At 62.9% G+C, this 24,268-nt stretch overlaps 2 protein-coding genes across 3 annotated transcripts in view; both read right to left on the reverse strand.

Moving 5' to 3' along the window:
• Positions 1-1,767: 1,767 nt before the first annotated feature.
• On the reverse strand, positions 1,768-9,779 carry BARHL1 (BarH like homeobox 1). The gene is made up of 3 exons (XM_070430005.1): positions 8,862-9,779; positions 4,615-4,837; positions 1,768-2,059 (listed from the first exon to the last, which is right to left on the reverse strand). Exons 1-3 carry the CDS (start codon positions 9,325-9,327, stop codon positions 1,768-1,770), a joined length of 981 nt encoding a protein of 326 aa, XP_070286106.1. The 5' UTR covers positions 9,328-9,779.
• A 7,903-nt stretch (positions 9,780-17,682) lies between these two features.
• Positions 17,683-24,268, reverse strand: part of CFAP77 (cilia and flagella associated protein 77) — an 87,555-nt gene continuing 80,969 nt past the window's right edge. For both annotated transcript variants that reach the window (XM_070430006.1, XM_070430008.1), the window contains one exon: positions 17,683-18,429. In XM_070430006.1, the coding sequence (XP_070286107.1) occupies positions 18,307-18,429 (123 nt within the window). In that variant the 3' untranslated portion in view covers positions 17,683-18,306. The remainder of the gene's footprint in view (positions 18,430-24,268) is intronic.

Below are 24,268 nucleotides of genomic sequence, written 5' to 3' on the forward strand. Positions count from 1 at the left end.
TTAATATGATTTTAGAGAGTTTTGTTTGGTCTCATTCTTATTCAATGAGATTAATTTGAAGCACTTATCCCCTGGGTTTAAGTCCGTCCGCGCAGGGCTTCGGCGGGGTTTGTTGCGCGGGGGGGTTTTGTTTGCACGAGGCTCTGAGAGACTCCTTTCCCACTTCATTAACCCTGAGTCCGGCACAGTCCCCGCGCCCCCGCCGCAGCCGGGCTGGGGATTTACCACCCCCATTCACATGCAAAAGACCCCAAAGCCAGGGCTCCTTGACTTAATTAGCTGCTGTGCATTTTGCAAAATTAGAATAATACCCTCACCGTCCCCCCGAAAGGGAATGCGGGTGTGAGGGTGTAGGAGGTGGGGGTAGGGAGTCAACGCAGCAGGGCGGTGCGGGTGGAGGTTAAGCTGCCCCCAGCTCTCCACCACCAGGCAGTCCTCCCGGCACGACCATGCCACCAAGTGAAGGGGCTCAGGTTGTTGAGCCCCCAAACCTCCCAGCTCCTGTTCTGGGCGCGTGAGCTGCAGGTGGTAGTGGGGCACCCGGGCCGCCTCCCCCCTCCTCCCTGGAGAGGGAAAGGCCCCAGGAGGTGGCCTCGGCCCTTTGACCCTGGACTGGAGGCCTAGAGTCTGGCTGAGATGGAAGCCCCTTCCCCCAGGTCCCCTCTGCGGCTCATCCCCCACTTACTAGGGTGGAAGGGGAGGGAGGAGAGGCGGAAGTGGGGTACCCGCTGGGGCGTCCGGTTCCCAGTGAAAGCTCCTGGGGTCCTACCCTCGCGGGACCTGAGCCACCTGGGTGCCCGCGAGCGGCCGGAGCCCCAACGTCGCCCGGGCGTGGGGCGGAGGGGCTGAGAGGGGAGTCGCCTCGGAGCCCATCTGTCGGCCCCGCGCCCGGCGGGCCGGTCACCAGCTGCCGGCGCCCTTGTTGCGGCCAGATGAGCCGGCTCAGCGAGGGCACCGCGGCCCCAGCTCGGCCCGCAGCGAGCGCCTGGCCGCTGACCCCCCACCCCGGCCCCGGGGACAGGCTGGGAGCGGCCGGGAACCAGATGGAGGGGGGAGGGGGCAGCGAGCTCACCGCACTGGAGAGGAAGGAAGACCCCTGCCCAGGCCGCAGCGCCCGCCCGGGAAGGAGGGGCATGAAGGCTCCTCGACGAGGACGGAAGGAGGCCGAGTCCCCGGAGGGGAACAGGGTGGTTAAGAAACGCTGCGCTCGGACAGGCGCCCGGTCATTTGTAAGAAGTTTATTTCGACATTAAAAAAGCGAGAGAGAACCCGAGGGCCTGGCTGCTCGGACCGAGGCTGGCGGTGGGGGCTGGCGTCGGTGGTGGGCAAGCCCCCGGCCGCTTCCTGCCGCGCCTGGAGGGCAGCGCACCGGCCACAGGCTCACTGACTCACGGACACGGTCACGGCTCATGGTCACGAATAAATAACCTCATATACACTTTGCACACCGTATGTACAGCGCTGCGCGCCCCCCTCTGCGGCAGGGGCGCAGGAGGGGCTCTGAGCACAGCGGGAGCGTAGGGGGGAGGGCAGCCCGGGGCGCCCAGGCTGCTCTGGGAGGGACGACGGGGTGGCCTGGGCGCCGGCAGGGGGTGCAATGTATGTACATCCGCGGGTGGAAGTGGCTCCCGGTGGACTGGCCGAGAGGGAGGGAGGCTAGGGAGGCTCGGTCCGGGGTCCGGGTCCAGGCTGCAGGAGACTTGGCATCTGCCCTTCGGGGAACGCGCGGCCGGAGAGCCCAACAGGGGCCCCGGAGGCGGGGCGGCCTCATCGGGGCTGCGCGGCGCGGGGCAGCACGCCGGCCAGCGGGGGCAGCGGCGGGGGCTCGCCGGCGCCCTGAAGTCCGTGGAGGAGGATGCGGGGCACCAGAGGCCGCTGCAGGGCGGGCGGCGGCGCGCTCGGCCCACGGTACAGGTACAGCGCGGCGCCGGGGTCCAGGTTGGAGACGAGACTCTGCGGGTAGAAATAAGGCGACGGGAACATCCGCTGGAGCGCCGAGTAGTTGCCCGCCTCCGCCAGCAGCTCCAGCCCCACGGCCGTCTGTCGCTTCCATTTAGTCCTGGGGACCGAAATAAATGCCAGGGTGGGGTCAGGGCTGCGGCCCGGGGCACCCCGCCCCTCGGGGTGCTGGGCCCATGGCCCTGCGGGAGGCCCCGGAGACCCACTCAGGTGTTAGTTAAGAAGGGCGCGCCAGGCACCGCTCGCCCGTGTTACACGCATTCGCTCCTTCAAACTGCCGCCGGCCTTCCATGGCCCCTCACCCCCATTTGCAGATAAGAAAACTGAGGCACGGGCCCTCTCTCCAGATGGTCTCCCACGTGGTAGAGCCCACCGCCGGGCCTCTAACCTCGCACACTCTGCTCTGGGGAGGCACACCGCCCGCAGAGCTGTCGCTGGAACTTCCCCGGTGTATCTGCCCCCTGCGAGGCAAGATGGCCCTGGAGAGAGGGCCGGCCGGTTGGTTTGCTACCACCTGTGGGGTGAGGCTGCACCCCCTCGGTACCCCGTTAGCGCGCTTCTGCAGAAGGCGCACCAGCCTCGCACAGCCTCTCCGTCACCAGGTCCGAGGCCTGTAGCCTGTAGCCTGTAGCCTGTAGCCTGCCCAGCGCTGAGGTCCGGAGGCCGCTGGGAGAGCATCTGTGGGGTTGGGGACAGCAAGGGGGTTGAGGCACGGACCCTGCGTGTCCCTGGACCCAAGCTGGGCCAGTCCCTGAGGTCCCACTGAGGCTGGCTCCGCCACACCGACCCGCTCCCCTCCCTGAATTATTCATCATCATCATAATTGTGTAATTACTGTAACGGGCCTTAATTATTGATGCCCGGAGCAGTAATCGGTATTTATTATTAATGGGCGACGCATTCTGAGGCTTGTTTATGGAGAGCACCGTTCTGGCCTCTGCTGAGTGTGGGAGTGACGGTGAGTTATGTGGTGTGTGTGTGTCTGTGTGCCTGTGGGTGTGAGTGTTCTGTGTGACAGTGAGTTATGTAGTGTGTGTGTGTCTGTGTGCCTGGGTGTGAGTGTTCTGTGTGACGGTGAGTTATGTGGTGTGTGTGTGTCTGTGTGCCTGGGTGTGAGTGTTCTGTGTGACGGTGAGTTATGTGGTGTGTGTGTGTCTGTGTGCCTGGGTGTGAGTGTTCTGTGTGATGGTGAGTTATGTGGTGTGTGTGTGTCTGTGTGCCTGGGTGTGAGTGTTCTGTGTGACGGTGAGTTATGTGGTGTGTGTGTGTCTGTGTGCCTGTGGGTGTGAGTGTTCTGTGTGACAGTGAGTTATGTAGTGTGTGTGTGTCTGTGTGCCTGGGTGTGAGTGTTCTGTGTGACGGTGAGTTATGTGGTGTGTGTGTGTCTGTGTGCCTGGGTGTGAGTGTTCTGTGTGATGGTGAGTTATGTGGTGTGTGTGTGTCTGTGTGCCTGTGGGTGTGAGTGTTCTGTGTGACGGTGAGTTATGTGGTGTGTGTGTGTCTGTGTGCCTGGGTGTGAGTGTTCTGTGTGATGGTGAGTTATGTGGTGTGTGTGTGTCTGTGTGCCTGGGTGTGAGTGTTCTGTGTGACGGTGAGTTATGTGGTGTGTGTGTGTCTGTGTGCCTTGGGTGTGAGTGTTCTGTGTGACGGTGAGTTATGTGGTGTGTGTGTGTCTGTGTGCCTTGGGTGTGAGTGTTCTGTGTGACGGTGAGTTATGTGGTGTGTGTGTGTCTGTGTGCCTTGGGTGTGAGTGTTCTGTGTGATGGTGAGTTATGTGGTGTGTGTGTGTCTGTGTGCCTGTGGGTGTGAGTGTTCTGTGTGACGGTGAGTTATGTGGTGTGTGTGTGTCTGTGTGCCTTGGGTGTGAGTGTTCTGTGTGACGTGACGGTGAGTTATGTGGTGTGTGTGTCTGTGTGATTATGGGTTGAGTGTGTGTATGTGCGTGTGTGTTTATATATGTGTATCTTTGTCTCTGAATGTGTTAGGGAGAGAGATTAGAAAACACCAGTTTCCCAGTCCCCGGAGGAGCTGCGGCGGGCCCTTCCCTGCACCTTTTCAGTACAAGAGGGACTGAGGAGGCCAGAGAGGCTGGGTGGAACCCAGAGCCCTCCCCGACCCCACCCCCCAGCAGCTGCTGTGTTGGGCTACTTCTCCTGCCCCCCTACCTCCCCACCATCCCCACCCCCATCCCACCCCCAGGGGTCTGCCTACTTGTCCTCCCGAAAAATATTCTGGACACAGGCCACCCCCCCCCACTCTGGCCTGGGGCTCCCACTGGGAGGACTCAGTGGCCCTAAGACTGGAGCTCAGGCTGGTCCGGGTGGGGAGGTGGGACCTGGCTGGGATGGGGCAGGCCCTGGACCTCCTGTGGCCCGTGGTCTGTCTGTCCACCCGCCCCCCCCACCACCCTGGAGCCGATGCCTGGGCGCTGGAGGCCGAGTTCATGCCTGTCTCTGTGACTCGTGTGGACTCTGTGCGAGACCTTCTCTCCCGGGGTCCCAGGTTCCCACGTTTACAGAATGGGGAAAGCCCGGGGCCCTCCTTAGCGGTCAGGCCTTGGACAGGCTCCCTGGAGGGGAGGATAGGAAAGGCGAGGGGGCCCCTTTCCTCCTCCTCCCCCTCCCCCGCGCCCCACACCCCACAGCCGGGCCTCACCTGCGGTTCTGGTACCAGGTCTTGACCTGCGTGTCGGTGAGGTTGAGCGATGCGGCGAGCTCCATGCGGTCCTGCACGCTCAGGTACTTCTGCCGCTCGAAGCTGCGCTCCAGCTGCGCCAGCTGATGGTCGGTGAAGGCGGTGCGCGCCTTGCGCGGCTTTTTCAGGCGCACCGGGGGGCTGTCCCGCGAGCTGGAGATCTCCCGGTCGCCCTCCTCCTTCACTGCGGAGACAGGGGCGCGTCAGGGCCCAGCCTCGCCCTCCCGCCCCTGCTCCTGCCGGTCAGGTAACCGCGGCGGCTCCGGGACGGCAGTGGCCCCGGCTGCGGCAAAGCCACTGGGAACCGGCACCCCGGCCTGGATGGAGGACTGACCCAAAGCCGAGAGAACTCAACCCACTTTCCCTGCACTCCCCGGAGGGATAAACCCAGCGACTGGCTGGACACCGGGGGAGGGGACCCAGGGGTACGCGCCCACCCGTGGGCTTCGCGAGTCCGCACTCAAGGGTTCGGGTCTGGGCTCCGCATCTGCGCCCGCATTCTCTGGATGCAAATGGGCCGGAAATGGAGGGAGCTGAGGGCTGGAGTCTGGGGAGGAAAACCCGCTTGGAGGGACAAAAAGCTGTGCACCCCGGAGCGAATCGTGGTCCGGAAGATGAATTGTACCCACATCTCGCCTGGCCCCTCTGTGGATGCGAATCTATATGCTGGTCCCGCCGGTTCTGAAACCGCAACAGTGCCCAGTGCCCGAGGCTGAGCTCCAGGGTGAGTCGCAGCGGATCTCTGAGCGGGAGCGAGAGGCACTTGGAAAAGTAAGCGACGGGTTTGCACCGAGGTCTGTTCCCTTGTCAACGCGACGCCCACTGTGGCTCCCAACCAGCTCCGCATTCCGGGGGTGTTTCCGCCCCTCGGAGGGGACACCCAGCAGAGTCCCCACGCCTGAGGCCCCAGGACCGCCCGACAAGATGGTTTATTTTTCCCAAACAACACTTTCGACTTCCGATGGGGGTTGACCGCACTGAAGCGCACACTGCCTCAAACAAACTCGTTGGTCTCCCTCCTTCTCCCCCTAAAGCGAGGGTATAACCCAGTGGTCGGCAAACTGCGGCTCGCGAGCCACATGCGGCTCTTTGGCCCCTTGAGTGTGGCTCTTCCTAAGCCTTAGGAGCACCCCAATTAAGTTAATAACAATGTACCTACCTATATAGTTTAAGTTTAGAAAATTTGTCTCTCAAAAGAAATTCCAATCGTGGTACTGTTGATATTTGGCTCTGTTGACTAATGAGTTTGCCGACCACTGGTATAACCTAAGAGACCACGTCCCCCAAATTGGGGCCCGGCTGGGGCTCCCCCCACTCTTATTCTCTCTGCGCTTTCCTTTATGGTGAATTTCATTGTGCCTGGCATTAGCAGTGACAAGGTTCAGCTGAATGCGAGTTGATTCCTCTCTGTAGGAAACAATAATCCGGTTAATTGAGCCACTAGGGAGTGAGACATTTCAACCGGAAAGGCCTTGCTTTGCAGCCGGGAGGGTGCGGGGCGCCGTGTGCACCGCGGCGGCTGGCAGGGAGAGCGCCTCTGGGGAGAAAAACGCCTCCTCCCGGCCCAACCGGCCGGCCCTGCCCTCCCCGCTGGACCACTGCAGGGCCCGGCCACCTCCTCGGGGTGTTGGGATGGAGTTGGGAGCTGATTTCGGTCCGTGCTCGCAGGTAAAGTTTAATAAAGTGCAAGGAAACAATGATCCGAACCTCCAACTTGATACCGTGGAAACCTTGCTTTTTGACCTAATTGCCCGCCTGACTATTTGTGGAAAACCCCACTTCTGGGGGCTGAGTGCTGAGCTGGGGGCTCAGGGCTGAGCTGGGGGTGGAGGGTTGAGCTGCGTAGTCGGGAAGATCCGGCTTTTCTCTAATCCCTCCGGCGAGAGGCTCCCTCGGCCGCCCCAGAACCAGCTCGCCCCCTGGGGCCTCTGACCCCAGCCTGGAGGCCACACCTCAACGCCCCTGAGTTTGAGACACCCCCCTGGGGGGTTTGGAGCAGAGTGCCCGCTCGCTGCTCGGCTTCTTGGCAGACGGACGGACAGACGGACAGACGTTGGCTCCAGCAGCTAGCGTCGCGGCAGACCTTCCATGAAAGCCTGGTTGTAGCTCCTTTCAAACAACGCTTTCGACTTTCGTTATCTTAGGAGCCTTTGAAGCAGCCACTCGGGTGGACTGACCGCCCCTCCAGGGCCTCCGTGGAGAAAATGACGCCGCACGGGAGGTGGGTCGGAGGGGCCCGCCCGGGCTGGCTCCTGTGTCTGTCTTCCCGCCAGCCTTCCTAAGGCGGCCTGGAAAAGTAGCCTCCGCCACTCTCGGGCTCAGCTCCGCGGCGGGTGTCCCCACGCCCTTTGACCCCGGGCTTTGTAGGCGCAAAGGCGCATCGCCTCGGGTGGGGCGGGAAGACCTTCTGCCCTCCTCCTCTCCGGCCTATTTGAGTGAAGCCTGGACAGCCCGCCCTCCCCGCTCCCCGCTCCCCGCTCCCCGCTCCCCGGTGAGATACCTTCTCCGACAGGAGGGGGACATTGATATTCCCATGATCTTAAACGAAACCTCTCCTTGAAATCCCAAATTAAAGGAGACAAGAGCCAGGGTCTCCCAGCCCAGCACCACCGTTGGCAGCAGCCGACGCTGGCAATTCTTGCCCCTCACTCTAACCACAAAGCTGGGTGCTGTTGAGAATTATGAACCACAAAACCTTGTTATAAATAGATGTTTCTGTCGCTTCTCTGCCTTCCCCTGCACCTGTCTTTCTCCGGGCAGGTTTCCTTTGCCTCGGGAAACAGCCCCTGGGGTGAAGCAGGGTTTCTGGGCCCCCGAGCCTCCAGACTCCCCGTGGGTGCTCGCGATCCGCCTGCCCGTTTCCTCGGCACGGCTGGGCTGCAGGTGGCCGGGCGGTGCGTGGGGAAGCCGAGGACAGCGAGATGGGGCGCGGGGCCCCACACGGGTGTGGGTTTGAGGTCAGGGCATGTCCACAAAGGAATTCTTGGCTGGAAGGAGCGTGTTGTGAGCCGTTCCGAATTTTTGTGAAGACTGCGTACAAATAGGGGCTGGGAGGTGCAGGGCCCGTGATGACAGAGCAGATGCCCTCGTAGGGAAGTTCTGTCTGATGAAAAGTGTTCGGGAATGAATTCTGAGCTGACAGAGCTCAGAAGGGCCTCGGCCAGCCCCGGGTTTCTGCTGTAGGGGACACGGGCTCCTTACCCGAAGCCCTGACGCTCCTTCCCCGCCTGCCTCCCCACTTCTTGCGGGGAAAGAACTCTGCACCACTGGCCTCGTCAAAGAGCTGAGTCCAGGCAGTGGCCCCGGCGGCGGCGAGAATAAAATTAGGGCACTCCTTTTTTGCTTCCCTTTCTTCTTCCTTCTTTTTTCCCTCCCTTCCCCCGTCCTCTTAATCTTGATCTCAGCTCCCTGGCTAAGACGGGATGAAAGGGAACAACAACGAAAGGTTCACAGAGGTGAGAGGCAAGTGAAGGGCCGGTGATCCCCAGGGAAGGGGACGGGGAGCTGGTCACTCGGGAAGCCCTGGGTCCCACACAACCGGAAATTGCTCAATTCTCTTAAAAATCAAATTCAGCGAGAACCGCTGGGTGGGTGCAGCAGGGTTCCCCCCTGGACCAGACCTCGGAGCCTGCTCCCAGCCAGCCTCGCAGCCCCGCCTGCCTGCTGCTGCTGCTGCTGCTTTGAAGTGAGCATTCCTTTTGCATAATTCGTGGGGCCCTGAGTATGCTGGGCCCAAGGGGAGGCAAAGCCCGGTTTCTCTCCCCCTCGGAAATCCAGATGAAAGGGTGGAGAATTCTGACTGTTCTCAGCTTCCGCTAGTTTTTCACTCCTATAAGGAGGGCGTTCCAGCTGAGCCCTAGGGGTCTGGTTGTTTTGCGGTCTTTTCTCAGTTAGCCTCTGGCCAGATGGGCACCTGCTCCTGCCCCCCAGCCCCCCTGGAAGGGCAGACCCAGCGGAAGTTTGGAAAGTTTGCTCTGTGCATTTTGGGGGGTCTCTCCTGGGGCGCATAGTATCCCTCTCCCCGCTGTCTCCACCCGACTCTTTGTTGCTCAAAGGCATAGCCACGGGCAGGCGGGAAGGTTCGGGCCCTGGGGGAGCTCCAAGCGGCTTCTGCGTGTCCCCTCCTGTGTGCACGCAAGTTTCACTGCCGGCTTTTAGAAGCACAGCACCCCCCCCCAACCCCCCGCTTCCACCTCCCGCTTTCTTACCTTTATACTCCGAGTCTGACGAGGCGTTGCTGCCACTTTTGTCCAGCTTGTCTCTAAAGTCCTCACCGGCCTTGGGTACTAGGCGGCCCCCGGGCTCAGGGGCGGTGGGTGGCCCACTACTAGAATAGGGCGCACAGGCGGCCAGTGGTTTGCAGTCGGCAAGGATGTCCCTGATCAAAAAGGAGGAGGTCACTGTACGGGACTGGGCTGGGGCCGAGAGCTGTCCGGCCTGCAGGTGGGAGTCCAAACCTGGGCCAGGTGCCCCGCCAGGCCGCGGGGCGCCCGTCTCCAGACAGTCCCTTGCTGGTGAGGCTGGTGAGGAGCAGTCACTGCTGCTCTCCGAGCGAGGACTCAGTTCCAGGGGTGAGCGGCAGTCCCCAAGCAGGGGGTCCCCCTTGGGAAGGGCGGGGCTGCCCGCCCGGTGGGAGAGGATGGAGTCGATCCCAAAGCCATTGGAGCCTTCCATAGCCAAGCTTCGGCCTGTCCTCTCCGGAAGCTCCCCACCCACCCCCAGCCCCAGCCGACCGCTGTCCTTGCCCCTAGCTGCGGGCTGGCATGGGGAAGGCGGGCAGGGAGCCTGCGGGCACCTTGGATGGAGTTCAGCCTTGGGGGAGCCCAGGAGCGCTGGGCCAGCCTCCTCTGCGCATTAGATCCAAAAGGGCTCAGCGCGTCTTCTGCAGCATCGCGCCTCGTCGCCGAACCGAGGGGGGGTGGTGGGAGTGTCAGGGAGGAACGGGAGGGAGGGTGCGCCAAGTTGGGGAGAGCAAAGGGGGAGACGGACGGCCTGAGCGCTCCTCGGGCACAGAAGAGAGGCGAGGATGTCGGAATCTAAATAAAGGACGGCGTTTAAAAATCCAAGCCGCACGCTTCCTCCAGGCGAGCGTGGCCGCAGGCAGCGGGGTCAGCACCGCGGTGAGCGGCGGGCTAAGGGCCGGCGGAACGGAGCGCACCTGGTGGCGTCAGCACCGCGGAGAGCGGCGGCGGCGGCGGCGGCGCGCGGCGCATGACTCTCCACCTGGCCCGGCAGGTCCTTCTCCGCGCGCCCCGCGCCCCGGGGCGTCAGCACCGCGGACAGCGCCTCCGGGCTCGGCGGGCGCTCCCGGCCGGTCCTCCGAGCGCGCCTTCGCCTCCCCCCTTCCTTTAAAAAATGAACCTGTGTCACTTTTACTTTGGGGCTGGGGGTTTTGTTTGTTTCTTTTTTCCCCCCCTCGTTATGTTGTGAGTGTGAGTGTGAGTGTGTGTGAGTGTGTGTGTGAGTGTGTGAGTGTGTGTTTTAAAGGGGACTAGCCCACGTGTCCCCGGAGTGACGTCGCTGATTGGCTCTGGACGATTTTGGGGGTGATGTCACAGCGCCGCGAGTCGCGGCCCGATTCCCTTTCAGTTTGATTAAAAGAGACACTGAATTAATTACCGCACAGACCCAACTGTTTACCGGCCATTTCCACACGGTTTGCTTTCATTAGGCCGGTGATGAGGCCCCTAATGGGGGTGATTAGCCGAGGGGGGCGGGCTGGCGGGGAGGGGTCCGAGCCCGAGCCGCTGCGCCGCGGAGGCTGGGGATGGGAGTTTTTTAAGTTTCCCTCGACCCTTCCCGGCAGTTATTCAAGCGATTCGCCCCCGGGGCTGTCCTAGATCCTTTTCCTTGGCCCCTCCGCGGTCCTTCTTCCTCCGGCCACGGAGAGGGGCCAACCCCGGCGGGGGAGCCCTGTCCTGGGGGCGTTCCCGTGGGTTCCAGGGCTTTCGCGTGGGGCGCTTTGCAGCCCTTTCTCTGCCGCTCGGAGCCCTGCGGCCTGGCGGGTGGGGAGAGCTGGCGTCGCCCCAGGAAGGGCCGGGAAGGTGGCTTCGCTGGGGGCCGAGGGTGGAGAGTGCGGAAGGTCGTGTCTGGGACGCCGGGGACCCCTAGGAACCCGGGAGGCCCGAGGGAGGCGGCAGGGACCCATCCAGCCGGTGACCGGCTGCGGCCCGGCCCCAGGTCCGCGTGTCTGTGCTTTGATCCGGGAGCGCAAGGGCCTCGGAGGGCGAGCGTAGACGCTGCCAACGGCTTCCTATTTCCCGGGCGGCGCTGGCAACGCGGCCTTTTCACTGTGGATCCCGCGCCCTCTCGCCCTCCCCGCCCCTCCGCGCCTTTGCCCTTCGGGGTCCGCCTCGGGTGCGGCCCGGCGCGGTGGGCGGGTCTGAAGCGCGTCCGGGCCTTTCCTCGCGGCCCGCGGGGTCGGGGCCGGGTCTGCGGTCAAAGGCCGGAGGGGCCTCGCCCGCGGGCCCGCAGCAGGGTCTCCGAGGTGGGTCCGCGCGCCCCTGCTCCCTCCCCACGGGCCCCGCGTCCGGCTCGGCGCCGGAGGCCGCGGCGGAAGGCGGGCCGCCCGCCTCTCCCCGCGCCCGAGACCCAGCCCAGGGAAGCCCCCCACCGGCCGCAGGAACTTTCTTCCCCTCGGGCAGGGTCGGCGGGCCTCGCCCTCCCCGCGCCCGCCCCGCGCCCGCCGGCAGATTGGAAGCGGCCCGGCCGCCGGCCGAGGACGGGCTCCCCGGGGACGGCGATCCGGCTCGGCTGCAAGCTGTCGGGGAGGCGGGGGCGGGCGCCGAGGGGCCGGAGCGGACGGGCCCCCGCCCTGGCGCCTCCCGCGGGGCCGAGCGCGCTGGAAGGAGAAGGGGCTGTAGTCTCGGGGCCCTCCCGGGCCAGCCCCCCGCCTGGGCCCCGTCCTGCTGCGGCGCCTCTGGACCCCGCGCCCCTCTCCACTCTGTCACCCCACCTCTGCATCTCCCCCGGACGCCCGAGTGGGTCAGCGGGGCTCCCCTCCTGGGCCTGTGAGAGGCCGCCACCGCCGCGTGCACAAAGCCCTCGTCCAGTTCCCGCAGACGGTCGGTCGAGCGCCCGCCCTGCCCGCCGGCTGTCGGCGAGCGTTAGATCCCGGGCCCAGCGAAAGGAAGCCGCGGCGGGCGGCCGGGGGCCCTGCGGGGGCTCAGGGATGCTGCGGGGCGGGGACGGGGGCAGGTGAGGGTATGGGCGGTGAAGACGACGCTCGTGAACCCGGACCCCGGCAGCCCTCCCGCTCCTCCCGCTCCTTGGAGCTTCTCGGAGCCCAGGGGCATGTAACGGGCTGTTGGGACACGTTGGTGCTGAGTGGTCGCCTCTTTATAAGATGCAACCTTCCGCGGCGGTTTCCTGTGGAATTTACCGGAGGGTCCGCCCTCTCACGAACATCATCTATTCCTGGTTGGCATCCCAGCTCCACGCCCACCTCCTCCTTCCTCCTCTCCATCGCCCGGGCCCTCAAGCCCCTCAGCCTGCCCGGGTCTGGCCCTGGTTCCGCTGAGAGGCCAGGGGGTCCGGGGTGGGTGGCCCCTCCTGCCTTTGAGAGAGGAGCCTGGTGTTCCCGGGGCTGTGAGGGCTCCGAGGTCCTCAGGGCTGGGTGTGAACCGGGGTAAGTTCCCCCTGCCTCTCAGAGCGGTTTACCTGGCAGGAGGCGGCCTCGCCCCTCCCCAGCCTCAGGCCCTGCCCCTGGCTGGCCCCACACCTCCCGCACCTCCCGGGAGGAAGCCCAGGGAAGGGAAGGGAACCAGGGTGACAGGGCATCTCCAGGACAGGCTGCCCGGACACTGGGGCTGAGCCAAGGGCCCAGAACTGGCAGCCAGCGCCCAGGCCCCTCTTCAGGATGCTCAGCCCTTCTCCCCCTCCCCTTCCTCTTTGAGCCTCTAGCTTCAAGTCCCAGTCCATGCCCGCCATCCTTTGAGATGGCTTTTAAACCTTCAGCTTCTCATGGACCTGAAGCCCTAGAGGGCCCCCCTCCCCCCAGACACGCCCACAGAGGGAGCAGCGGCCCTTCCCCCGGGCAGGGAGGGCGCTGCCCAGGGGACCTGTCCACTCTCCACAGCCGTCCCTCTGGCCCCGACCCCTGCCTTTCCTGAGGACACAGATGTTAATGCCAGGGGTCGGTAGTGAGGGCCACGGGCGTGCAGGAGGCAGCCTGGCTGCAGAATCACATCTCTGCACCTGGGCTCTTGGCCTGGGTTTGGCTGTGGGTCAGGAATGGGCCTGGGAGCCGGGGTTCTTACCGGCTTCCTTCCTCCCAGCCCCACCTCCCTCCCCAGAGGTGCTGCTCAGCCTGGAGCAGGGCCAGGTTGCTTTGCTCACCTTCCGGAGCCACGCGGGGAGCTGTGCCACAGGCTCTGGGAAGGACCCTGGTGTCCTCTGCCCAGGAATGACCTGTGGCTTGAATGCCACCCTTCCCCGCTCTGAGCAGCTGCGGCCAGAGGCCGGTACCTCCTGGGTGGGTGTTGATTCCAGCGTCAGCCGGACCTGGAGCGGACCTGGCTCAGAAGCCGGGCCTGAGGCTCAGGTGGGGTGAGCCGCCCAGGTCTTTATTGAAATGGTTCCTGTTTTGCCCTTCAGGGATTTTAAAACTTCGACTGACAAAATATATTGTTTGTCTTGGTTCCTGAATTTTGGAGCAACCCCGTCAACTCTGTGCCTTAGGCAAGGGCTTACCTGCCTCGCCACCGTCCCAGCCCTGCTGTGGGACCCCCCGAAAACACTTTCTGAGCCTCAGTCATCGCCTGCTCCCTGTGAGGACTCAGGGGGGCCTGCTGTCCTAGTACACACTGGCACAGCAGGGCCTGCTCCCTGGCAGGTGGGAGCGCCCAGGCGGGCCTCCCTAGCCGTCCCCCGCCCCACCACACCCCCCAGAGGTCAGCTCCCCCTTTGCCCAGGCCCTTCCAACCAAAACCAGTTTTCCTCAAGGAGCGGGGCCGGGTGGGTGATGCAGGCCAGGCCTGGGTGCGGTATCGCTTTCTGCAAACAGATGGGTGGGACGAGGCTTTGGAGGATTTGTGGGCTTCAAGGTCATGCTGTTCTCAATCATTTTTGTTGGTTTGGCCCCAAACCCCATGGAGCTCCTGAAACCAGAGAGAGGCTATTCTTTTCCTCCCGCCCTCCTCCCTCCCTCTCACGCACGCAGGCTGCCCCCCCCCCACGCACACGCACACGCACACGCACACACACACGCACACACGGTGCGCAGGCTGGATGCTGGCAGTGTCAGAATGGAGCTCCCAGGGAACCCGGCGCCCATCCATCTAAGTCCCCGCATAGATTGCTTCCCATCTGTGGACTCAAGCGTACAGGTCACCTGGGTAAAGAGCCAACCTAGTTTTTGTTTTAATTATTTTTTTAAAAAAATACACTTTTACTGATTTCAGAGAGGAAGTGAGAGGGAGGGAGAGATAGAAACATCAGTGATGAGAGAGAGTCATGGATCGGCTGCCTCCTACCCCCCTGCACTGGGGATCAAGCCTGCCGCCCGGGCCTGTGCCCTGACCAGGAATTGAACCGTGACCTCCTCGTTCATAGGTGGACGCTCAGCCCCTGAGCCACGCTGGCTGGGCTTGTTTACATTCTTTTAATGAGTTCAAGCATCAAAGGTTTTCAGAGTAAAGAGAAAGGAAGCAAAAGGGCGGTTTGGCTCCAGGAGGAAAACGCAGGAGAAGGCGTGTGATGGGAAGCGCAGGCTGGGCTGGCTGGATGCAGGCCCACCGTGACCCCCGAGCTGCTGGTCCGCCTGCTGCCAAGGAGACGTGCTTCCTCTGAACCCCCCGAATCTGTGGTCTCCAGACCAGCACCGGTTGGGGAGCTGGGATGGGTGGACCAAAACGCCAGGCCCTCTCTGTCGCGTTCGGGGACGCCCGGAACTGGCCTTGGCTCCTCGGCCCATGAGCAGTGCTTTCTCTCCAGGCCCGGCCAGTCGCAGGAACTGCCTGTCTGGTTCTTTGCTACCATTGCTGCTAAAACCCTGCACAGCAGCCAGATTCCAGACCCCGCCCCCTCGCTTTCTTCTTACCAAGAAAATTATTAATTATCTGGTTTTATGAGAGAGAGGCAGTGAGAGAATGAATGAGGTTTGGGCTTTGGTAGAAAGACCTGGAAATAGACGGGAGTCAGTGGGGGGTTCGGCATGAAAAGAAAGTTGACCTCCAGCCAAGAGGTCTGCTCCGCCCCCGTGGGCTGCGAAGCACCTGCAGGGTCTTCCTCTCTCGGGACTGCACGTCTCCCCAAGTCCCGTGCCCCAAGGCTCCCCGCAAGGCCCTTGCTGCCCCTCCTGCCCGCGCACCAGCGTGGGCACCACCTCCCTCCCGCTGCAGAGGGGACTTCCAAGAATTTCAGGCCGACCACGTGAAGGTCCAGACCAGCCCCCTCCACCGGGCCCCCCAGCTCACAGGGACAGTCCACACGGGCCTCTTTGTTTGGTTACATCTCTGATGGCCTGTTGCCAGGAAACCCAACCAGGAGGTAAAATGTCCGCAAATGCCAATCAGCAGGGAAATGAGCAAAAACAGGTGCATGCCACACCGCCGGTGCCGGCCGTCCCCACACGGCGCTGGCGGCAGTGGGACTGGGCACTCGGGATGGAGAACGAGGCTGGGCTCTCCCCGTGACCGCCCATCTTTGAGAAATAGTCCGAGGGGCGGGCTCCGGGACATACAGGATGGCGGTCACTGGCCTGGGACGGTGAGTGGCCTAACTTGCTGACCAAACTCTCCTCCGTCCACCTCTCTCTTCCATCTGAGAAGGGGGAGGGCGACGCAGGGACGCCAACAGAAGACTCCCGGCCACGCCAGCAGAGGGACCCCAGTTGTGTGTGGGGGATCCCTCGGCCTGGTCAGCGCCAGTGAGGACCGGCTGCTGCAGAGGCGACAGGACACATGAGAAGGTGGAGTGAGATGGAATCCGACCTGGGGCTTTGTGCAGGTGCAAATAATTAATGAGAGAAGAGCCACGCGGGGGGAGGGGCGAGGCGGGAGGGAAGGGCCAGGTGCCTGGCGGCCGTGGGCTCGGGCCTGCCAGCGGGTGGCGCTGTAGGACAAGGAGCTGAGGGGCCCTCGAAGGAGAGCCGCTTGGGCCCAGGCGGGGCGCACCCAGAGCCGGGATCCGGGAGAGGACAGAGGGCGCTGCCCAGGGCCCCCCCTCACAGCCCCAGCAAGTCCCACAGCGCTGCCTGCCTGCCTGCCTGCGGGGCGAGACGTGAGATCAGGTACAGGAGAGATGTCCCCGCAGCCTTTTCGGGCCAAGTCCACACGTTCCTCTTGGCCCAGCAAGCCTGGGGGTGGGGGGGGTGGGGGGGGCACCCGCCCTGGGCACCTCCCTTGTAGCAAGTGGGCCTGCCCTTCGGTGGGCAGAGCCTAGTTTCAGGGACTTCTGTGTCCTAACGTGCCCCTCGCCCTTCGCACGAGGGTTCAGAGCACAGGGGTGTGCTGGGTAAACACACCTTTCCCCTCTTGAGCACCTGACGCCACGGCTGTTCCCGGAACCTCCTGCTCTCCTCGCCCTCCAGCGTCACAGGGCCGGCGGCCCCTTCATGGCGCTTTATTGATAAGAGAGTGGTGACTCCGTGTACGTAGGACCCCGGGCCAATCTGCCAGCCGCCCTCTTTAATGCAGTTGTTGTCCGATGTGGCTTGAGCGGATGTCCTGTCCTGCGTGGGGGCTTTGTCTCAGGTGAGGCACAGAGAGGTCGGGACACTTGCTGAAGGTCACACAGGAATGACGGGGTGGAGCTGGGCTTCTCACCTGGGCTCAGGGGCAGGCCTGCTCCCGGGAGTGGGAAGGCTTTGGGCGCTTTAGCCGAGAGGAGGGGCGTGTTTTTCTCCGGCTACTGTGGCGGCAGGAGGATTTCAGGCCCTTGGGACGGGGTGGGGTCCGGGATGGCCCTGGCTGAGCCCGAGTCCTGAGGGGTTAGTGTGTGTGGCTTTTTTGTGGAATCGGCTTCTAACACAGCTGCGCCTGCGAGAGGGGGCGGCTGCAGGGGAACTCACCCAGATCCCTAATCACCTGCTGGGCTTGTCTCTGCCAGGCCCGGCCTGTAGGGGGCGTGAGTCACCGGGAACATTCACGCTGAGGGTCCTCCCGCAGATATCTCGGGGCACTTCCCACGGTGGGCCCCTCCCCAGGGCGGGCCCCTGGCTGCGGGCCCTGGACCCGAGGCTCCTGGCCCCATGCCACTTCCCTTCTGAGAAGTCAGGCCCACACAGGGTCACTGTGTGCGGACAATAAAGCAGGAGCCGGTTCGGGGCAGGCCTTTGGAGGAGGGGTCTGACTTTGGAGCTAGGGTCTGCCTGACAAGTAGGGGTGGGCAGGGCACCACCTGTGGCCCAGGTGTCCCGATAGAGGGAAAGGCACGCAGGAAACCTCAGGCAGGGGGAGTGAGCGGCCGCCAACTGTGGGCCGGGGCTGGAGCCAGAGGGCTGGCCAGCCGTCTCACCTGGGGTCCCTCCCAGCCTGGGCGGGAGTGGGGTCTCACTTCGGGTGGAGGGAAGCCACCGAGTGCTGAGGGCTGCTCCCTGGCGGTGGGGTGAGGGGGAGCGGGAGCTGGTTGCCCAGAGAAGAGGGGCCCCGAGAGCAGGGGGCGGGCCAGGAGGGTCTTGGAAGTGACTCGGGCTCGTGATGGGTCGGGTGTCAGAGGTGAGGGACACATTTGGCTTCCACGGTGGTCCCGTTCACGAGATGGGGGAACGGAGGGAGAGCAAGGCTGGCGGGAACGTCAAGGGGTCTGTCCGGCTGTGCTGGTTTGAGACGAGTATCCGACGGGAGAGGCAACCAGGTCGGATACATGAGCCTGGCGTTCGGGGAGGAGTCCTCAGGCCAGAAGTGGGCTTTGGAGGCCGGGAGGCGGCTCCGTGCAGGTGCCGTGGGAGGCCCGGGGGGCTCACGGCCTCGGAGGGTCTCCACGCGGTCACAGCAGCGTCGGAGCGTCTGAGGCTGCTCCTCGCACCGTTATAACTGCGCCGGTTTTCAGATAAAGACACAGGAGGAGGAGGATGACAGCAGCGTTTTAATTTAAAACAGGTCAGGATATCGTCTGTGGGGAAGAGCCGGGGAACAGGCCCAGAGATGGAGGCAAGAGCTGCCGGGGGAGGTGGGGGGTTGGGCTGAGAATTCCTTCACCTGTGCCCTCCAGCCGCGCGGCTTCCAGGTCAGTCTTGGGGGAGAAGCCCCCGGAGGGGGGAGCAGGCCCCGAGGAGTGAGCGGGGTCTTCCTGCCGCAGCGTGGTGGGGCGTCAGGCACCCCAGAAAGAGCAACTAAAACTCGTGTTTGCAGCTAAACAAGCGCGTTCTGGGCAGGAATTCCGCAGGAAACTCCCGCGGTGTCCCTGCTGCGGGCACAGCCTCCAGACTCCGGCCTGGAGGGAGCGTCTGCCTTGTACTTGGGTTTATGCCGTCGGGTGAGGGCTTGAGAGAGGGCGGGCGGCCGCCAGAGGACGGGGAGTCCCCAGGTCGAGGGGCGCTGGGCGAAGGTGAGCTAGTGTTGCCTAACTAAAGAGGGGGGCTCTTAGCAAAAATAACTAATGGAACTCCTGACCCTGAGGTCCTTGCAGCAGCAGAACCCACGTAAACACAGGAGTGGGGGCAGGACGGGGGGGGGGGGGGGCTTCCGGAATGTTCCACGTGCGGAGGCGGCCTCAGGGGTGGGTGTAGTTGCCCATCCGCAGGGTCCCGCAGCGCACGGCGTACTCTTCCTGCTGGGCTTTGAACGCTCTCTGGCGGTCGGCCTCGCTGGGGAAGGTGTCGAGGTGCCGGCCCACCTGCGGATGGAGGGGAGGGCAGGTCGGCGGGCATAGAGGCTTGGGGGCTCGCCCCGTGCTCCCCTCCCCGCTTCCCTCACCTGCCTGCCCCGGGCTTCATCTTAGAGAAATAATAGAATAGCAGAGGTGCAGCGTGAGGGGGGAGAGCCGGGAGGGTCCTGGCTTGGCGGGGGGGGGGGGGGGGGGGTGACGGGCCAGGGGACAGAGGCAGGGCTTTCCCTCTGTGCAGTCACTACAGCGTGATGGGTGCTTCACAGGTGCCGCGTGGTGACGGCTGGAGTCACTCCGCGGGGCCCAATAGCCAGCGCATCCTTCCCAGCAGCGTCCCCACCGTTAACCCCAACGAGCCATCCTCTCCCGGGGCCTCCTGGCACTCACTCCCCTGGGGCTGGAGGCGGTGAGTCCCGGGCCCCCACAGCAGCACCAGAACCAGAGTCCAGGGCCTGTCACCCGCCCCTCAGGCCCACGGGAGGGAGACAGATCCAGGAGCCGGGGCCCCACAGTTCAATGTGGTGCGATCGATCGCATTTCAGCCGAGCCCCTTCCCAGGGCCTGGTGGCCGGGGAGGCCCCCGCCCCCCCGTGTCCTGCACATGTCCCATCGCCTCCAGGTGGGAGGACACCCCTGGAACGGGGTCTCCTGTGGGGAGCCTGAGGGAGGCCAGGGAGAAGGGTGCAGGCTCGCCTGTTTGTTTGCCTTTTCCTCTCCCTCCTGCATTTATTCAGGGTCAAACGGGAGGGACCCCTCCCCTCCCCGAGCTTGAATCTGGAAGGAACCACGCTGAGGTGGGGGTGCGGGGAGAACAGAAAGTCAGCCTCCCAGGCTGGGGCCTCTCTGGGGCAGACACTCAGGGGGCACTTCGGGCTGGAGGGTGAGCAGGGGCTGGGGGGCAGCGTGGCGCTGGCCTGGGGGCCCATCAGAGCCGGGTTTACCAGGCGGCCGAGGTGAAGGGCCGGCAGGCGGGTTCCCTCTGGGTTTGCTCTGCCGTGACTTCCCGGTAAAGCAGGACCCAAGCCCCAGGCCCTGGTCAAGAATCCAGGCCGGGGTGGGCACCCCCGCCCCCAGGGGTCAGCCGGCCCACGGGGCTGCAGGCAGCTTTCGGGGCAACAGTCGGAGAACCAAAGACCAGGGAGCGGACGGGGAGCTCTCAGGAAAGGCCTCCGTGCTCGGTGCCCGAAATCCGGCCCCTTCAGGGAGCAAGAGGTTGGGCATCTCACCCTGGGAGAGTTGTGACCCTATCGGAGCCCGTGCCCAGGCGGCTTCCTGCAGGCAGGGACCAGGCCCAGTGGTTCCTGGGGGCCACACCCCTGCCTGCCTCCAGGACACTGTCACTGCCGCCCCCCCCCCCCCCCAGGTCTGGGCACTGCTTAGGGCCAACGAGACCCATACCCAGGTCCTGGCCTCAGGTCTGGGGCCGGGCTCACCGTCAGGGGAGAGAGGGAACATCAGGGTGCACACGGGCCCAGTGGAATCCAACTTGGCCACTCCCCATTTTACAGATGGGGAAACTGAGGCCCAGAGAGGGTTTGGCCTAGGGTTGGCTCCACAGGGAATCAGAGGCAGACAAGCTCTGTTATAGCACCATCCCCCAATCTCTACACCCCCTTTAGAGACTCTACAGAAAGCCATGGACTCTCTCCTCGGGGAAGAAAAATACCCCCAAGTCCTAACTCGGAGGTCCACGGACCCTCGGTGGCGGTGTTTCCGGAGCCGTCGGGGCCCCAGCCGCAGGTCTCAGATTTCTTGGCTCTGTGCTCTGGTAACCCGTCACCTGATGCCCACCCGACCCAGGGCTCAGCACCCGGCGTTCAAGGCATTTGATGGAACCATGATCTTGTCTTCAGCTTAATCTCCAGTTTCAGAGAAATTCCCACGTGGCCTCAGAAAGGTTATTGAGCAGAGAGAATAGCCAGAAACAGAGGCCCCTGCGCACCGCGGTGTCGCCTCTGGCAAGGGACGGCTTGATTTTGACACCGTGACATGATTTCCCAGAAGGCAGCTGGAGGTGCTCCGTGCGGCTGGCACGTCCGGTCTCTGGGGGCCTCGCGGGCACCCTGCCTGCTTCGCATGCCCAGCCGGCGGGGACTCCCGGGTCCAGGGCCTTCCGTAGCGCTCGGAGCGGCAACAGCCTGGTCCCTGGTGGCCAGGCACTGATGACTCAACAGGAAGCTCCTCGGTCCACAGGTCTGCGGTCTCCGCACTCCGCGGCCCTGGTAGAGGGCTGAATGGTGACCCTGGAGGGGGTGTCTGTGTCTTAACCCCCAGGACCTGTGACTGTGACCTTATTTGGAAAAGGGGCCCTTGAAGACGTAATGAAGGATGTAGAGACGAGAACATTCTCATTGTTCTGAGGGGCACCCTGATGAGCACCCTTGTAAGAGACAAAGATGCAGACGCAGGGGGGAGGCCGTGTGAAGATGGAGGCAGAGACCGGAGGGGTGTGGCCACAGCCCGGGAGCCACCGGGAGCCGGGTGAGGCGATGGGTACGGCTCATGCTGGGTGGAGGGTGGGTGGGTGGGTGCTGATTTGGTGCTGCTGGGATCTCCTAAAGCTGACTGAAGCCAGAGCTCACCCCCGTGCGGGGTGAGTCTTTTCTGTCCCGGGGAATCCCTGATGCCCACGGAGAGGGGGCTCAGCCCTCAGAGGCGAAGCAGCAGGGCCCCTGTCAACAGCAACGTCAGGGCCACAGGCCTGGGACCTGCCGGGGCCGGGCATTTCTTTCACAGGAGCATCCAGGTGTGTCTCCATCGTGCAGATGGGGGAACGGGCCCCCAGACGGCAGGGCCACGTCCCAGGTCACACAGGGTGAACCCAGAGCGGGGGCTCTGGGCCCCGGTCTCCGCGGCGACACTCCGCCCCCATGTTAAATGCCGATGACACGAGTCGCGTGGAAGTCCCTGCCGGGAACATGGGCCCCGGTCCCATGTGCTCGCTCTCCTCCGAACCGGCAGCTCCGCCAGCGATGAGATGAGGATCCTAATTACTAGTCAGGTCTCACGCTGTGTGTGGTCACGGCCCTGTGGCTCCCCCGGGTGAAAGCACGAGAGCCGTGGAGCGCGGGATTCCTTCGGAGATGCTTCTAAATGAAGCCGTCCGCAGGCTGCCCGCGCCTGGAGCGGGAGCTGTGACGGCTCTGGCAGGAGAAGGCTTTGCTGCCTGGAGCTGAGTCGCTGGGGTCAGGGCAGGTAAATAAGGGGCTGGCGCCAGGGCAGCCAGCGGTCCGTGGGCCAGGCCGGTGGGTGGGGGCGGCGATACCCAGGTGGGCCAAGGCGCTGGGCCTGTTCGAATGGGCAGTGTTGCCCAGATAAGGACCAGACACCGCCACCACAGGGGACACTGGCGAGTAAGACAGGCCGGGCACTTCTCTACGCTCTCTGCTATAATTAACTTTGACGACAATAAGACTGTGGTCTGGGAACTCTGACTCCATCTGGGGGCCGCAAGGTCTTTCTAGAGACGACGGGAAGAGGAGGGGAAAGTGTCCTAGGGGTGGGGACCAGCCCAAGCCCTGGTGCAGGAAGAACGAGAGGAAATGTGAGCCGTGTCCAGCACGGCCAGGGGTGAACCCGAGGAGGGCGGTGAAGGATGAAAGAAGACAGACAAGAGAATACAGTTGGGACCAGGTGGATCACGGTGCCTGGATGAGGGAACAGTGACACGGCCTGTAAGCCGGAGCTTTATTTTATACGCAGCGGTTCTCAACCTTCTGGCCCTTTAAATACAGTTCCTCATGTTGTGACCCAACCATAAAATTATTTTCGTTGCTACTTCATAACTGTCATGTTGCTACTGTTATGAATCGTCATGTAAATATCTGATATGCAGGATGGCCTTAGGCGGCCCCTGTGAAAGGGTCGTTCGACCGCCAAAGGGGTCGCGACCCACAGGTTGAGAACCGCTGTTTTATAGTCAGATCACACAAAGCAAAGCAAGGGCAAGATGTTTACAATGTTCCTGCGAATTTCAAATCTGCTTCTTTCCTGTTGTTGCCATTCTCTGAACTCTCTCAAGCCTTGTTTTGGCAGCACTTGCTTCACCCCCCTGCAGCCGACAGCCCTCAGTTACCTAGGACTGCAGGGTTGGTCTATAAGGTCAAGCTTACAACCATAGCCTTTTGGCTCTAATTGTGCTGGGAGGGCTTTGCCCTCCAAGCTGGGACATGTATGTGGCTTTGCCGCCAGTCAGTCCGAGGCTTGAACCTGTCCAAACACTGTAGCCGCTCTCCCTAGAAATGCAAGCAAACCAGGGTGCCCAGGGGACAAGGAGATGAGGCGGGAGGCGAGCACGTTAGATCTGATGAGAGATTTGTAGTCAACGCTGCCCCAAGGAATCGTAATTCCCTCCCTCCCCCTATTGGAATACAAGATTTCCAGACAGCCAGGGCTGGGAGAGAGCTTGGAGGTCATTGGATCCCACCCTCCCATTCTGCAGGTGGGAAATCTGAGGCCCAAAGGTGGAAAGCGATTCTCCCAGGGTCCCTGGGAGTCCCGGGCAGAGCTGAGCCCTGCAGCCGGTATACCCATCGCCTCTCCTCTGGCCGCTCCCTGCCCACTGTGGTTCCCACTTCGCCCTGGACCTAGATTCTTGGGTTCCATTTCCTAGTCATTCAGAAGCATCGCACTTTTCTGGTCCACTTTCAATGAGCAGCATTTCATTTGGTTGATCCTCTTAATTATTAGCTACCCTCGTCATTTCGCCAGTTTTGCTCTTGACTTCGTTAGATCCTGCTGTGAGGTTTCTCTGTTCTTCCTTTTCTGGCATCTAGAGGCATCTGCTCAGCTAATCCCCTTCTAATCCTCTTTCTTCTAACTTTGACATTTATATAACACTAGTGACCCGGTGCACAGATTCATGCACATTGAAAGGAAATTAATTAGAAGATGGCTGGTGGGGCAGGACTGGGTGAGATGGGCTGGACACACCCTGGAGCCAACCTCCCGTGGCCCCTCCCTGGCCGGACGCACCTGGGGTGGTGCCAAGGCTCTAAGGGTGTCTGCGGAGTGAGTGGGGTCCCTCCAGCAGGTGGGGTCCCTCAGCCTGGCCTGTGGGGATCAGGCCGAAACCAGCTGACATCCCCTGAGGGGTCCCGGAGTGCGAGAGGGCACTCTGCAAAGTTGCTGTCGTACAGGGTGTGGAACACAAACGCAAGTGTGCAGTAAACCGGATTCGGGGCTGACAGTGCCCCAGCAACAACATGACCCACGGCCAAAAGTGGAATTGTGTGAGCCCACGAGGAATCGGGCTTCCTCCTCTCTAGTTTCGGGGTGTGTCACCCGAGAACCACCACTGCCAAGTCACTGCAGCTCAGCAGCTCCTGTGTTGAGCGTCTGCCCCCTGGTGGTCAGTGTGCATCATCACTACCAGTCAGATAAATACTTAGCATATTAGCCTTTTATATATATACTAGAGGCCCGGTGCACGAAATTCGTGCACTGGGGGGAGGGGGGGCCCCTCAGCTGGCCTGCACCCTCTCCAATCTGGGACTCCTTAGGGGATGTCAGACTGCCTGTTGAGGCCCGATCCTTTACCAGCAGCCGGACATCCCTCTCGCAACTCAGGACCGCTGGCTCTTAACCACTTACCTGCCTGCGTGCCTGCCTGATTGCCCCTAACCACTCTGTTTGCCAGCCTGATCACCCCCAACTGCTGGCCTGATCACTCCCAACTGCCTCCCCTGCCAGCCTGTTTGCCCCCAACTACCCCCTGCCACCAGCCTGATTGCTCCCAACTGCCCCTCCCTCACCAGCCTGATTGGGATTGGGGGGCCGATTGGGGGTGGGGCTGGCCATGGGGAGGGGCTGTTGTTGGTGGGTTGGGCAACCACCCCCCCAAATGGGT

The sequence above is a fragment of the Myotis yumanensis genome, unplaced genomic scaffold (genome assembly GCF_028538775.1).
Source record: "Myotis yumanensis isolate MYYU_CA2020_CCGP unplaced genomic scaffold, mMyoYum1.0.hap1 SCAF_12, whole genome shotgun sequence".
Lineage (NCBI taxonomy): Eukaryota > Metazoa > Chordata > Mammalia > Chiroptera > Vespertilionidae > Myotis > Myotis yumanensis.

Coding starts and splice junctions, on each gene's coding strand:
- BARHL1 (XM_070430005.1), bottom strand. CDS start 9,327: ATGGAAGGCTCCAATGGCTTTGGGATCGACTCCATCCTCTCCCACCGG. Junction 4,838..8,861: donor GTCAGACTCGGAGTATAAAG/GTAAGAAAGCGG, acceptor CTGTCTCCGCAG/TGAAGGAGGAGGGCGACCGG. Junction 2,060..4,614: donor ACCTGGTACCAGAACCGCAG/GTGAGGCCCGGC, acceptor TTCGGTCCCCAG/GACTAAATGGAAGCGACAGA.